The sequence below is a fragment of the Saccostrea cucullata genome, unplaced genomic scaffold (genome assembly GCF_032062105.1).
Source record: "Saccostrea cucullata isolate Sc308-1 unplaced genomic scaffold, CSIRO_AGI_Scuc_v1 ctg68, whole genome shotgun sequence".
Taxonomy (NCBI): Eukaryota; Metazoa; Mollusca; class Bivalvia; order Ostreida; family Ostreidae; genus Saccostrea; species Saccostrea cuccullata.
Window position 1 is genome coordinate 614713 of NW_026939588.1, and position 16162 is coordinate 630874.

At 37.2% G+C, this 16162-nt stretch overlaps 1 protein-coding gene across 2 annotated transcripts in view; it reads right to left on the reverse strand.

The window, feature by feature from the left end:
• Positions 1 to 963: 963 nt before the first annotated feature.
• LOC134253391 (bridge-like lipid transfer protein family member 3B) overlaps positions 964 to 16162 on the reverse strand; it is a 42587-nt gene continuing 27388 nt past the window's right edge. For both annotated transcript variants that reach the window (XM_062735915.1, XM_062735914.1), the window contains 7 exons: positions 13892 to 13960; positions 12417 to 13539; positions 11685 to 12238; positions 11088 to 11244; positions 6222 to 6478; positions 5912 to 6017; positions 964 to 3948 (listed from right to left, as the gene is read on the reverse strand). In XM_062735915.1, the coding sequence (XP_062591899.1) occupies positions 3542 to 3948; positions 5912 to 6017; positions 6222 to 6478; positions 11088 to 11244; positions 11685 to 12238; positions 12417 to 13539; positions 13892 to 13960 (2673 nt within the window). In that variant the 3' untranslated portion in view covers positions 964 to 3541. The remainder of the gene's footprint in view (positions 3949 to 5911; positions 6018 to 6221; positions 6479 to 11087; positions 11245 to 11684; positions 12239 to 12416; positions 13540 to 13891; positions 13961 to 16162) is intronic.

Below are 16162 nucleotides of genomic sequence, written 5' to 3' on the forward strand. Positions count from 1 at the left end.
GGCTCAGTAAATCACCAGATATGGATATCTTCATTTCACTTAACAGATACAGAAATAAAGTGATAACCAAACTATTATACATATTACATACATGTACATGTATATTTATGACAGGATATGAGATGCATTTGAGTTCTGAAATCAAAACAACTTTAAAGGTGCATGGACACAGATTTGAAGTTAATATTTTCTGTATAATATCACGACTTACACATTTTAATAGCAATTCACACAAAAATATATTAAAAATTTTATTTCATCTTGAAGTTATTGAAACTTCAAATTTCTGGATAGGTTTGATTGACACATCCTTGCATTCTCACAAACTATACTTTTATTCTTAATACTTAAGAAAAGTGGCAATCTTATTGTGTATTAATGATAAATAATAAAAGGATGTGCCAATCAAACCTGTCTAAAAATTTGAAGTTTTAATAACTTTTAGATGAAATAAGATTTTTAATATATTTTTGTGTGAAATGCTATTAAAATATATCAGTCGTAATATTATACAGAAAATATTAACTTCAAATCTGTGTCCATGCACCTTTAAAGCACCAAGATATGAGGTGCCCAAAATATGACTGTGGTCACCCTCTGTGTGCAAATTGGCACTGATTGAAGCAAATTCTTGTTTAATTAGTTGCGTACATGCATGTGGGCAGCTATACACTTTATTATACTACCAGTATGCAAAAACAAAAACGAAAAAACAAAAACAAATCACACCTAAGGCTGTATGAGCAATTCAATTAAATACTGAAAAAAAAATAATGTGTAAATGTTTACAAGGAATGCGCTGGGTTTTCAAATTCCCAGGAATCCTCCATAATAATCAATATTGATTTGATACAGAGTTAAAATTGTGTCACTCAAAGGAATACAGTGCAGTGGCATAACAAAGCTTACTCAATTCTACATGGTGTGATAAATTTACAGTTTTTAATTATTTACTGTAATATTCAGTAAGTACCTATATATGAATAACAAAGACCTTCATATATATAACAAAGTATAACAAAGAAAATTTTTTTTACAAACTTTGGCTCGGAGAAGAAAGCACTCTTCTAAATACCAGTGTTGAAATGACAAGAACTTGGTAAATTATAAATAGGTATGCAGTCATACAGGTATATTACTACCTGCAGACAATGTCAAACTACTTTGCTAAAGTGTCTAAACTACAAAATTAATGATACTACCCATAAGAAATGATTATTAACAACACATATAGCAAAATGTTGTACTCTCTTCCTCGCCATTCAATATACATGTATTGTTTACATGAATATAGGTCTTAACTTTTAGTAAGCTTTAAAATTAATACTGTATTCACTTTTTATAGTGCTTGTAGCTATCATTTGCACTTTGTAATGAAATCTACTAAATTTGTCTGGAATTTACATTTTCTTTACCCTTTCTTATTTTATCATTCAAGCCAATCTCACTAAAGTGTGCATTTTACAATTTTATTCCACAATGAAAATGACAGAATCTGCAGTCACTAGTAACTTGTATGTTAATGCCTATAAACACGTTCACACATTTACTATACAAGTGTAATCATGCTTTTTTCATTTCATTGACTAGCAACAAGTTCTAAAAAAAAAAAAATCATAAAAATGCTATTTATATTTTGCTTAAAATCTGTGGGAAAATGATTCTGAGCTACAAATGGCAGGAAGAAGTACTTGCTTAATTAAGTCACTGCTGTTATCACTACTGGGCTTTATTGCTGTTATACATGTATAACATTTGCACAAACTGAGCAATATACATCAATTTATGTCATTCAAAAACTGAAAAATGTCTTGAGAACTAGATGATTTCCAGTCACACTCTGTTTTTGTGAATTCTTTTCACTTTCTTGCATAATAAATTTTAAAATTTGCCAATATAACAAAGTGTACAAAGTTTCTTAATAAATATACCAAGCACCATACCAATGCCTTATTGATTTTTCTTTTAAGGGAAGTCACCCAAAATATCACAGAAAGCTGACACAAAGCAGGGAATATATCCATTTCTCATATTAAACTGTACAGGGAAGAGCACCAAAAGCGACCAAATAAATAACTAAGACAAGTAAAACAGAAAAATCAAAAAGCAACAAGACAAATAGAGACAAGAAGAACATGAAAAATATAACCTGCACAAAAATACAGTAAGCCAAGGGCTTGGTGGATATTCTATATGATAAAGATTTGGATTATTTATCACACCTTTGTGTTCAATGGTTAATTATCAGAGGTACAGTTGTGTCACTTTAATAAATACTATAGGCTATAAAGTAAATGTACAAATATAAGCACTATCATAAAACTGAGAAAAAAAGGGTACATACATACATTAACTTATTTGACAAGTTTAGAAAACAGAAAACAATTTCACAAATGAGATTATTTACATCAGTAACCTAGAATGGCATCAAGTATTTAAAATAAAATCATTATAATTCTCAATGATGAACCTTCCAGGTAATCATGAAACTAAATTTTTAATTACACATAAATAATTCCTGGAAACTGCTACAAGTGTTCAATAAAAATCAAAATAACTAAAACTAATAAAAACCAAATACCTGCATGATATGGCCAGTATGAATATCTCAATAAAGCATTATCAGACAAACAAACATTGCAGTCTAATTCAAACTGAAATTCATCATTCATATGCTCAGGTTTTCAAAGTTTTGTTTGATTTATAATGATTTTCTATCAAAGGAAAAACGTGACAATTTTAAAAGGATTATCAGTTATAAATCCTAGAGAGAGTTATCTCCCTTAACAGAGTCTCGATGAACTTTAAAGCAGTAAAATTTGATTCCTTCTGAAAAAAAAATTGCCTGTTTGATTTGCCAAAGTCTCAACACCTAAAAAAGTAAGCTTCAGCAGCTGTTTCTGTTGGAGACAAAAGGAAATTAAATAAATATTCTAAAATAAAACTACTGATAACTGACTTTTAATAAGAGGTGGGTAATCTGCTTTAGTTTTCGTTATTTTTGATCAAGAATAATTTTGCACTCTAGAAATGAAAAAATGTATAGACACTATCAAAGTCATAACTACATGTACCTTAAACAGAGGAAAACATCAGGTAAGTTCTAAGAACGAAATCATTGAAGTGGCACAAAATTATTCTACACGTCTTCAATGTACAAGTAAATTGACACAAAGTAAATATTATTGGGCAACTGTCCAGATATATCCCTCATTATTATGACAAAACCTATTGCATATGACTTTTAAGTCTTTGAGTTTGTAAGCAACATTAGCAATTTAAAATGTTCTCATTCAATATCATAACATATTGAAAATATTTAGATACCACTCACTCTAAGACAACAATATACAGTATTTGTGTTTACAACCACACTAGTTAAGATGTATTTAAAAATCAATTATTTACTTTCTATACATGCTATCAAAATTTATAACTATTTCAATGATATAAAAAAATAATCACCTATTATAACACATACACATACATGTACTGCCTCTGGTAAAATAAACATTACCTCCCTACAATATTGCGCTGAGCTTTATTTATCTGAATCATGCCGCCTTCTCTCTGAGAGATTCAACTCGTCCTGAAGTAACGCCAGAGTCTCAATAAAGGAATTCTTCTCCTTGGTCACTGACAGGAGCTCATCCTCTAGGTTTGCGATTCTCTCGATCAGTCGAGCGTTTTCTGTGGTGTAAGTTTCCAGCAGCTGTTTGACCTCCGTCACAGACTCAGACTCAGGGTTAGATCGTGAGGAGGTTTTCCTGTTTTCCTCCCGTAGCAATCTGTTCTCGACCTCTAGCTCCTGTAACCTCAACTTTATCGATCGTATACTGAGACACTCCTCATAGTTACTCTGCTTTAAGACCTGCACCTCACCTTTCAGTTCATCTACCTCTCCATTTAGGTCCTTGTCTTCTCGATTTTTGTCAGGAATCATGTTTTCTGAAAATAAAAGAAGCATTATGCAACATTCAAAACAATGTCAAAATCTTTGGCAACATTATTCAAAAAATAGTACAATTCTCTGTCATCCTTGGACTTTCAGTAAGGCATGGCATTCTCACAGCTAGCTAATTAGTGTCTCTCAAATGGGAATAGATTCTCACTGGTTAAGAAAGTAATAGCGTCAGCAACTTTAAATTGTTGTTAACAACGATGAGAACATGTCTTTGCTGTACAGAACACTATCATTGGATCATTGCTACACTCATTAACATTTGCCGAATTTTTATCCCATGTGTATTTCAACAGTGAATGAAAGACTAAGACTGTGTAAATTTCAGACTAGAATTATGTAATGTCAAGAATGCCATGCCCTACTGAAAGTACAAGGATAACAGAGAATTGTACTAATACAAGCTTCCTTTCATTCAAAAATAGAGCAATTCAATAAACAAGAGGCCCATGGGCCACATCGCTCATCTGAGAAGCTTTGACCATTCTGTTCTTTACCAGATTTCCCCCTTGTAATACATTATGTATCCCCACCCTACCCCACTGATCATAATTAAGACATTTTGAAATCAACTACCCCAGGATCCTTCGACGTGCAAATAAGTTTCAGCTTTTCTGGCCCAGTAAATCTTGAGAAGAAGGTTTTCAAAGATTTTTCCTATATATTTTTATGTAAAACTTTGATCCCCCCATTGTGGCTCCACCCTTCCCCTGGGGGTCATGATTTGAACAATTTAAAATCTACATTACCCAAGAATGCTTCCACGTAAGTTTCAACTTTTCTGGCCCGGTGGTTCTTGAGAAGAAGTTTTTCAAAGATTTTTCCAATATATTTCTATGGAAAACTTTGATTACCAATTGTGGCCCCACCCTTCCCCCGGGGGTCATGATTTAATTTAGAATCTACACTATACCAGGATGCTTCCACATACGTTTCAGCTTTTCTGGCCCAGTGGTTCTTGAGAAGAAGATTTTCAAAGATTTTTCTTATATATTTCTATGTAAAACTTTGATTCCCCATTGTGGCCTCACTCTTTCCCCGGGGGTCATGATTTGAACAATTTAAAATCTACACTACCCAAGAATGCTTCCACGTAAGTTTCAACTTTTCTGGCCCAGTGGTTCTTGAGAAGAAGATTTTCCAAGATTTTTCCTATATATTTCTATGTAAAACTTTGATTTCCCATTGTGGCCCCACCCTTCCCCCGGGGGTCATGATTTTTACAATTTAGAATCTACACTATCCCAGGATGCTTCCACATAAGTTTCAGCTTTTCTGGCCCTGTGGTTCTTGAGAAGAAGATTTTCTAAGATTTTTCCTATATATTTCTATGTAAAACTTTGATTCCCCATTGTGGCCCCGCCCTTCCCCCGGGGGTCATGATTTGAACAATTTAATATCTACACTACCCTAGGATGCTATCACATAAGTTTCAGCTTTTCTGGCCCAGTAGTTCTTGAGAAGATTTTCCAAGATTTTTCCTATATATTTCTATGTAAAACTTTGATTCCCCATTGTGGCCCCGCCCTTCCCCCGGGGGTCATGATTTGAACAATTTAATATCTACACTACCCTAGGATGCTTTCACATAAGTTTCAGCTTTTCTGGCCCAGTGGTTCTTGAGAAGAAGATTTTTTAATGACCCCACCCTATTTTTGTCTTTTCTTGTTTATCTCCCCTTGCGAGGGGATATGTCCCTTCATTTTAACAATTTAAATTCCTCTTCACCCAAGGATGCTTTGTACCAAGTTTGGTCAAAATTGGCCCAGTGGTTCTTGAGAAGAAGTCGAAAATGTGAAAAGTTTACAGACGGACAGACGGACAGCTAGACAGACAGACAGACAGACAGACGGACGGACGACGGACAAAATGTGATCAGAAAAGCTCACTTGAGCCTTCGGCTCAGGTGAGCTAAAAAGTCCAGGGAATGCTTCATTATAAGATACGTACGATTGAGGTGCATGACTCCATCCTTCCCCCTGGTTATGGTCAGGGAATGAATCTGAATGTGGGTTGGCTCTGGTAAGTTAGGAAATCCTGGGGGCAGTACATCTTCCTAAAAATAACAGCAAGATAGACAGCTAATTACAGAATACAGTTATTTCTACAGGTAAGTTTCCTCTTGAAGGATATACTAAAGTTGCCCGTAGACCAAATATTATCTACATTTTTAAGCAAATGAAACATTTTTTCTGATTTTCAGTTTCGATTTTAAAATAACACCCATTGGTTTAAATCTAATTGAAAATAAGATGATTACTTGTAAAATCAGCATAAAATTTGAAACATCCACGTGCATGGGTACAGATTCAGAAGGTTTATCGTCCTCCACAAAGGTTGTAAGCATGTTCAGACTCGAGGATTTAAAATGTAATCCAAAGTTGTGGGCCTTGACAGACAGGAAGCTCTCCTCTGACCCGGGACAGGATTCCTGCTTTGACCCGGGTCCAGTGGTAAACTTCAGCTTCACGGCGGGCTCAGAGACCGGGGTAAACAGTTTCTCCTGACCAAAGAAACCTGGAACCAAGGAAGATAAATTCTGTAAAACTTCTTTATTTTCTTTTACTTTTATTGGCATCTGAAATTTACACAGTCAAACTGCTCTCACCAATATGTTTAAGTCATATTTTAAAAATTAAAAGACAAAAGAATCTTAGATAATTTCTTTTAAACAGAATATAATCCAACCGAAGTGGACTGACTGAAGAAAGAAGGATGGAGAATGGACATGATAAATGCTACAGTGGACACGATAAATGCTACATACCCCAGCCATATCATGTCTGGACATAAAACAATTAAGATTCACAAATGTAATTTAACAGGAGAATCAGAGCTTGTTCCTGTGGGGGACAGGAACTTTTGGTGGAATGTGTCCTATATCATGTTTCTAGCTGTATAGTCAGGAGCTGTTTACCTGAGGGAGAGAGGAACTTTTGGTGGAATGTGTCGTATATCATGTTTCTAGCTGTATAGTCAGGAGCTGTTTACCTGAGGGAGAGAGGAACTTTTGGTGGAATGTGTCGTATATCGTGTTTCTAGCTGTATTGTCAGGAGCTGTTTACCTGAGGGAGAGAGGAACTTTTGGTGGAATGTGTCGTATATCGTGTTTCTAGCTGTATTGTCAGGAGCTGTTTACCTGAGGGAGAGAGGAACTTTTGGTGGAATGTGTCGTATATCATGTTTTTGGCTGTATTGTCAGGAGCTATTTACCCGAGGGAGAGAGGAACTTTTGGTGGAATGTGTCATATATCATGTTTCCTGGCTGTATTGTCAGGAGCTATTTACCTGAGGGAAAGAGGAATTTTTGGTGGAATGTGTCATATATCATGTTTCTAGCTGTATAGTCAGGAGCTGTTTACCTGAGAGAGAGAGGAACTTTTGGTGGAATGTGTCGTATATCATGTTTCCTGGCTGTATTGTCAGGAGCTGTTTACCTGAGGGGGAGAGGAACTTTTGATGGAATGTGTCATATATCATGTTTTCTGGCTGTATTGTCAGGAGCTGTTTACCTGAGAGGAACTTTTGGTGGAATGTGTCGTATATCATGTTTCTAGCTGTATGGTCAGGAGCTGTTTACCTGAGGGAGAGAGGAACTTTTGATGGAATGTGTCATATATCATGTTTCTAGCTGTATAGTCAGGAGCTGTTTACCTGAGGGAGAGAGGAACTTTTGGTGGAACAGGGGTGTGCAATTAGCATCGCCCGACGCCCGGGGCTACCACTTTTTGGGGTCGGACTAGTATCTTTCTGTATGGAGGTAGCCCGTCAGGCTAGTAAAAATTATAACTACACACGCAATACATGAAAAGCACAACCTGTATTTTCACTCGTTTTTGCTATCAAATTCCCAACCAGTGAAATTTTTTTTGACAACATGCTCCTACTCTCAATAAATCTCCATAATCTTATCTGTTTTGCAGCACTACCTGACTTATTTACTTCCAAAAACGATCGTTTTTTCCTAATCCGAATTTCCTCTATTCTTTCGTTTATGGTAAAAACATGCAGATATCTCATCAAATTATTTACGATCACTCAATCAACTGAAAGATAAGTGTTTTATGACTCACATAAAATATATTTATAGTGTATTTAATGATTTAAGATGAAAACAAAATGAATTAAATTTCATTCTAAATGAGCTAGTGCAATGTTCAGAAAAAGGGAAGATAATTTATTTAAATTCATTTTAATCTTCTTTCATTACAATTTATACATGATTTAATTTCATAGTGAGAATTAAACTTTAATTTTAAAAGGAATGACCTCAGTACCCTGACTTTTTCAACAATTAATTTCTTTTCAACGTATAGTTTTTTATTTCAATTTTTGCCCCTATATTTGGGCTAGTAACTTTTCACTTGGGGCTAGTAACTTTCTAGCTGCCACTAGTCCGTGGGCTAGTTATTGATTTTTCTAATTGCACACCCCTGTGGAATGTGTCGTATATCATGTTTCCTGACTGTATAGTCTGGAGCTGTTTACCTGAGGGGGAGAGGAACTTTTGATGGAATGTGTCATATATCATGTTTCTGGCTGTATAGTCAGGAGCTGTTTACCTGAGGGGGAGAGGAACTTTTGATGGAATGTGTCATATATCATGTTTTCTGGCTGTATAGTCAGGAGCTGTTTACCTGACGGGGGAGAGGAACTTTTGATGGAATGTGTCGTATATCATGTTTCCTGGCTGTATTGTCAGGAGCTATTTACCTGAAGGAGAGAGGAACTTTTGGTGGAATAAGTCATATATCATGTTTTCTGGCTGTATTGTCAGGAGCTGTTTACCTGAGGGAGAGAGGAACTTTTGGTGGAATGTGTCATATATCATGTTTCTAGCTGTATAGACAGGAGCTGTTTACCTGAGGGGGAGAGGAACTTTTGGTGGAATGTGTCATATATCATGTTTCTAGCTGTATAGACAGGAGCTGTTTACCTGAGGGGGAGAGGAACTTTTGGTGGAATGTGTCATATATCATGTTTCCTGGCTGTATTGTCAGGAGCTGTTTACCTGAGGGGGAGAGGAACTTTTGATGGAATGTGTCATATATCATGTTTCTAGCTGTATAGACAGGAGCTGTTTACCTGAGGGGGAGAGGAACTTTTGATGGAATGTGTCATATATCATGTTTTCTGGCTGTATTGTCAGGAGCTGTTTACCTGAGAGGAACTTTTGATGGAATGTATCGTATATCATGTTTCTAGCTGTATAGTCAGGAGCTGTTTACCTGTGGGGGAGAGGAACTTTTGATGGAATGTGTCATATATCATTTTTTCTGGCTGTATAGTCAGGAGCTGTTTACCTGTGGGGGAGAGGAACTTTTGATGGAATGTCATATATCATGTTTTCTGGCTGTATAGTCAGGAGCTGTTTACCTGAGGGGGAGAGGAACTTTTGTGGAATGTGTCGTATATCATGTTTCCTGACTGTATGGTCAGGAGCTGTTTACCTGAGGGGGAGAGGAACTTTTGATGGAATGTGTCATATATCATGTTTTCTGGCTGTATTGTCAGGAGCTGTTTGCCTGAGGGGGAGAGGAACTTTTGATGGAATGTGTCATATATCATGTTTCCTGGCTGTATGGTCAGGAGCTGTTTACCTGAGGGGGAGAGGAACTTTTGGTGGAATGTGTCGTATATCATGTTTCCTGACTGTATCAGGAGCTGTTTACTTGAGGGGGAGAGGAACTTTTGGTGGAATGTGTCGTATATCGTGTTTCCTGACTGTATGGTCAGGAGCTGTTTACCTGAGGGGGAGAGGAACTTTTGATGTTTCTGACTGTATTGTCAGGAGCTGTTTACATGAGGGGGAGAGGAACTTTTGGTGGAATGTGTCATATATTATGTTTCTAGCTGCATTGTCAGGAGCTGTTTACCTGAGGGGGAGAGGAACTTTTGGTGGAATGTGTCGTATATCGTGTTTCTGGCTGTATAGTCAGGAGCTGTTTACCTGAGAGGAACTTTTGGTGGAATGTGTCATATATCATGTTTCCTGACTGTATGGTCAGGAGCTATTTACCTGAGGGGGAGAGGAACTTTTGATGGAATGTGTCGTATATCATGTTTCCTGGCTGTATGGTCAGGAGCTGTTTACCTGAGGGAGAGAGGAACTTTTGGTGGAATGTGTCGTATATCATGTTTCCTGACTGTATCAGGAGCTGTTTACCTGAGGGGGAGAGGAACTTTTGGTGGAATGTGTCGTATATCGTGTTTCTGGCTGTATAGTCAGGAGCTGTTTACCTGAGAGGGAGAGGAACTTTTGGTGGAATGTGTCGTATATCATGTTTCCTGGCTGTATAGTCAGGAGCTGTTTACCTGAGAGGAACTTTTGATGGAATGTGTCGTATATCATGTTTCCTGGCTGTATTGTCAGGAGCTGTTTACCTGTGGGGGAGAGGAACTTTTGATGGTATGTGTCATATATCATGTTTTCTGGCTGTATTGTCAGGAGCTGTTTACCTGAGGGGGAGAGGAACTTTTGATGGAATGTGTCATATATCATGTTTTCTGGCTGTATAGTCAGGAGCTGTTTACCTGAGGGGGAGAGGAACTTTTGATGGAATGTGTCATATATCATGTTTTTTGGCTGTATTGTCAGGAGCTGTTTACCTGAGAGGAACTTTTGGTGGAATGTTTCATATATCATGTTTTCTGGCTGTATAGTCAGGAGCTGTTTACCTGAGGGGGAGAGGAACTTTTGGTGGAATGTGTCGTATATCATGTTTCTGGCTGGATAGTCAGGAGCTGTTTACCTGAGGGGGAGAGGAACTTTTGGTGGAATGTGTCGTATATCATGTTTCTGGCTGGATAGTCAGGAGCTGTTTACCTAAGGGAGAGAGGAACTTTTGGTGGAATGTGTCGTATATCATGTTTCCTGGCTGTATTGTCAGGAGCTGTTTACCTGAGGGGGAGAGGAACTTTTGGTGGAATGTGTCATATATCATGTTTCCTGGCTGTATTGTCAGGAGCTGTTTACCTGAGGGGGAGAGGAACTTTTGGTGGAATGTGTCATATATCATGTTTCCTGGCTGTATTGTCAGGAGCTGTTTACCTGAGGGGGAGAGGAACTTTTGGTGGAATGTGTCATATATCATGTTTCCTGGCTGTATAGTCAGGAGCTGTTTACCTGAGGGGGAGAGGAACTTTTGATGGAATGTGTCGTATATCATGTTGCCTGGCTGGATAGTCAGGAGCTGCTGAGCCTGGATTCTGGCTGCTACGTCATCCCCATCTCCTTGTAACAACAACTCTAACGAGGTCAGTTTGAACAGAACCACAGAAACCTATAGGATAGGAGAGATATAGGTATAATATGTGGGAGTTGGAAGCATTATTTTGAATCATTAGGTTCTACAAACTTTTTTTAAGGAGGCTGGGGGGTCAACAAATTAATCACAAATTAACCACCAGATTTAACTTATTTTTTCAGATATGTAATCTTAAGCTGTCAACTATCATTGGGCAAAGAAGAAATTCATACATTTAAGTTTTAAAATTTGATCATTTTTGTATATCTTTGTATGGAGCTCTTCTTTTAAAGGGGATCAAAATAGTCTGAAAATGGTTGCCACCCCCCAGCCTCTTTAATTTCCTTCTCATAATTTTTTTTTTTACAAAATCATTGCTAAATATGACTAATATAATCACTTTAATGTTTGTATTTCTTCATAAAAGTAAAATTTTTTAAAATCTTCTTATGTTAGAAACATGTAGACATAATTACTGTTTCTTTGCCCCTGGCTTCAGCTGCATTTTGCTCAGCACAGAAGGACGACAGATCATCTCCTGCCTCAGTATCTGTAGAAAGGGACTCACTGATTGGTCGAGCTTTCTGGAATGCTGGGACTTCTACATCGTCCAATGACAATTCCTCAAAATCGTCCTCAGAACTGTCTGTTCTGATAGACATGCTATCCAGACTGTCTGGGGTGCTATCTTCTCCTAGGTTCTCCATCTTGGCTTTTATCTTGTCTGCTAGCCCTGACATTTTGGAAGTGAACTTTTTCAAGTCTGTTGTCTTGGGTAAAAGTTTCTTACTTTGTGGAACTGGAGCCTCAGAAAGTGACCCGTATCCGGATTCCCGCCCCACGGAGCCGAGCGCTTGAGTTGACTGAGATATTCGAGACTGTAGATTGTTCTCCAGGACAGTGTGAGTTAGGGATGGGTGGCTGGAATCAGGAGCAAAGTTCTGAACATTGGATTCACTGTACGACTTCCCAAGAGTGTGATGAGAAAGATCCACAATATCAACTATAGGAAAACTCCTGTTGGATGAGTCTGAAAGTTAAAGAATATTGAATATGCATTTATGCTCAAACAAATCAAGAATGCTGCAGACATATCATCCTGCTTTAAATAAAAGGCCCTGTTTCCATAAATGAGTTTAAGCAAGATTTCCAATAACACAAATTGATGTACTTAACAGTTATGAATAAAACCTAGTACAAATACCTACCATCTTGACTTTCGTTGACTGCTATAGAGTCACTAACAGTGGACTCCTCCTTCTCTATCACCTCATCCACCAGATCTTCCTGTCCGCTGGTAGAGGTCGGGGGACTGATGAAGGTCACTGGTATCCCAGGGTTCTCTACTACCATGGGACACAGCATGGCAAACTCCAGTTCCGATAACATCAGGGGAACGGAGAACGTCACCGCCGGCGATACTGTTGTTATAAAATGACTAACATCGGCATTCATTTGTGTCTGGAATATAGTGAAAGACTCTTGGAGACGCATGAGGAAGATATATTGAGAGTGGGTCATTTGGGCTCTGAGGGGACCGGGACCAATTTTTGCCACCACATTAAAATCAGCTACCCTCAAAGCAGAATATTGCACATTATCATCTTTGGCATCATGTTCAGTATCACATGTAGATGGAAATCCTGGGAATTGACTGGTTTCTGACTCTTCAGATGTAGTTACACTCTCATCAGAATAATAGTCCTTCAATAATTGGCGAGTTTGTCGCTTCTCTCTGTCGGGATCGGAGTAATCTCCTCTGTCTGACTTCTCTCCTAACGAATCGCTGTCACCATTAGGTAGTCTGGATTCCTTATCTAATTTATCACCCTCCTTTCCAGCCTTGGGTTGGGCTTTTGAGATCCAAAGAGACAAAGGAATAGATTCCACAAATGGAAGAGGCCTGCTCTTCACACTAGAAGCTCCTAGAAACTCTAACCACACTTGCTCTGCATGGCAGCACCACATATCATAACTAGCATCATGTTTTAGAGTGTTCGACTTCCAGATTTTATTCACTTCTTCCTGAGAAATTTTCACAGCATGCCCATTCAACAAATCCAAAGCTCTTTTCTCTAGGAAATGATTCTCCAAATTTCTGGCATGAGTGTTAAAAGCTTCAGGAATGGCTCTCAAACTGTTGTTGTCATTGGGGAATTTTTGGGTAGAGAATAGCGGGGAAGCTGCATAATTATTTATAATGTCAGAGAGACTGTCTCGTGAGAAGGGTCCATCGACTCTGGTGTTGGTGGCACACATTCTGGAGATCTGGAGCTGTACGCTGCTTGGGAAGTCTGGTAATTCACACTTCTCATCAAAGGGAACGACAATCTGGAACACAGATAAAACAGTAAGTAACACATACTCTTAAATCAGAAATATTCATGGAGGATTAAATTACGTTTATTTCGTTGCTAACAATTACCAATGAAAATAAATCTGACATGAAATTTTTATATGACTACATGTATATTTTGCAATGGTTTGATTTCGAAACAACAAAATTTTATGTCCACAAAATCCTTTTAAATGACAAATCAACAAAATTTTCTGCCAAAGAAAATTTGTGTTTCTACAGTAGTAAAACAGAAGCTGTTGTGGCACGTACTTGTGATTAATCCTATAAAAAAAATAACATTAATTCATGAGAAAGAAAAAGAAATCTACAGTGTATAGTTCTTACCCTTGGCATAATAGCCTCCACTTTGGTGTCCACATGCTCTAATGGGGCATCATCTACTTCAATTGTTTCCTACAATGCAATAAATTTTATTAGATAATTTATTTTTCACATTATATAATTTTCCATGATTTTACATGTATTACCTGTATGAACTTTTACAAACAAGAAATCTTTAAAGAAATATGTACCCCCCCCCCCCCAAGGTAAACATTAAATTTAAACTACAGGTAACTCACGATACCTCAAAGTGCGTAGAACTGAGGAAAAAACTTCACAAGATCAAGAGTTCAAGTTTTCAAGAGTCCAAAATTTTCTGGTTTATTGACAGGTTTTAAAATTAGTCTTGATTTTCATGCATTGCTAACTTTTTACACATGGTTTTTATAAAACATTGACATGTTTTAGTATTTTAGATGAATATTTATTTAACTGCATGAGTAAAGCAAAAACCGTACATTGTCATTTCATGTTTATTTATTTATTCTTTGTAATATATATTGGACATTATACTACGCATTTGTTAAATGAAAACAACCTTTTACAACATCGTACATAGCACTGACTATTCCAGACATGATCATTGAACGAATTTCTGTATTTGTCCAACAATAGTCGTCATATTGACAATGAGACCGTTTCTGCATTTTCATATTTCGTTAAACTATGACAGACTCATATAAAATTAAATTTGTTTAGTGTTTCGTATTGTAATCAATTAATATTTTTCAGTGACAGTACTGTGTCTCTAAATTATTGCAAGACAGTCGATGATAATTATTTTAATAGTATATAGGCACCCAATGATTATTTATAAATTAATTATCGCCTTGCAGTATAAGTGTCAAGTAAACATCCTGTTCCTTTATACCACGTCTTCTGCCTGGGCCACAAAATGTTCAGGTAAAGTTGCTTATTATGTAACATTGTATACACATAGCCACTTCGAGGTATCGTGAGTATATTCCAATAGAATATGCATAACGGGACTGCATTTTGACTTAGAGGGATCAAGGGTTTCCAGAGATCAAGAGTTTGAGAAATCAAGAGTAAATTTGCTTAGTTATATAGGGGAAAAATTCTGGACCGGAGACTCACTTCGAGCGATCAAGAACTTCGAGAAATCAAGTTTGTGCCATCAAAAGTTACCTGTACTTTTTCCGAAGGGGGAAAGTTGTTTCTTTTTCATAATTGTTGGTCTTGTTTTCTGCTAATTGTCCCCCGCTTGAAAAGTGGGGGATATTAATTTGGGTTTGTCCGTCCGTCCGTCTAGCTGTCCGTCCGTCCGTCCGTCCGTCTTTCTGTCTGTCTGTAACGCTTTCGTTTCCACACGATATCTCGAGAACCCTTTGAGCTTTTGCAATGAAATTTAGCATAGCAACTCCCTATGGACTAAAGAAGACCCCTATTGATTTTGAGGTCAAAAAGTCAAAGGTCAAGGTCATAAATAAGCAAATTCTGTCTGTGAAAACACTTTCGTTTCCACACGATATCTCTAGAACCATTTGAGCTATTGAAATGAAATTTTACATAACAACTCCCTGTGGCCTAGTGAAGACCCCTATTGATTTTGAGGTCAAAAGGTCAAAGTTCAAGGTCGAAAATTTTTACATTCTGTCTGTGTGTAACACTATCATTTCCGGGCGATATTTCAGGAAGATTTTGAGCTTATGCAATGTAATTTTATACCAAAACTCCCTAGGACCTCTCTCGCCCCTCTCAAAGTGCCCCGCCCCGTTTGTTTTATTAGTATTTATATGTCGCTATTTTTAGCGCAGGGGCATGAGGCGAGTTATTGCGTATGAAACAGGTTATCGGCGGACTTTATGTTCTTGTTACATCTATTAGAACTGTTTAATAAAGGCTAAATAAATCAAACACCATGGATTGTGTAAAATTTTGAGAATACCGAACATGAAAACATACATGTATGTGACTTCAGTTCTGCATATACTTCACGCAGTGTAAAGCAATTCCGTGGTCTAGTGGTTATGTCTCTCGCTTCACATGCGAGAGGTCCCGGGATCGAATCCCGGTCGATCCTTTCTTTTTTCTTTTCTTTTTTTTTTAAATACATGTACTTTTCTTTTTTTTTTTTTACTAAATGATAGTATTCAGCATGTGAAATGAAAAATTTATGAGGTTGTAAAATCATCATTACAGTGTGATAAATATTCCATATAAAAAGAATCTTCTATACACATAATAAAGAATAAGCAATCAAATCTGTATATGCAAATTGACATACATGTATTTTATTTGCCTCAGTATACA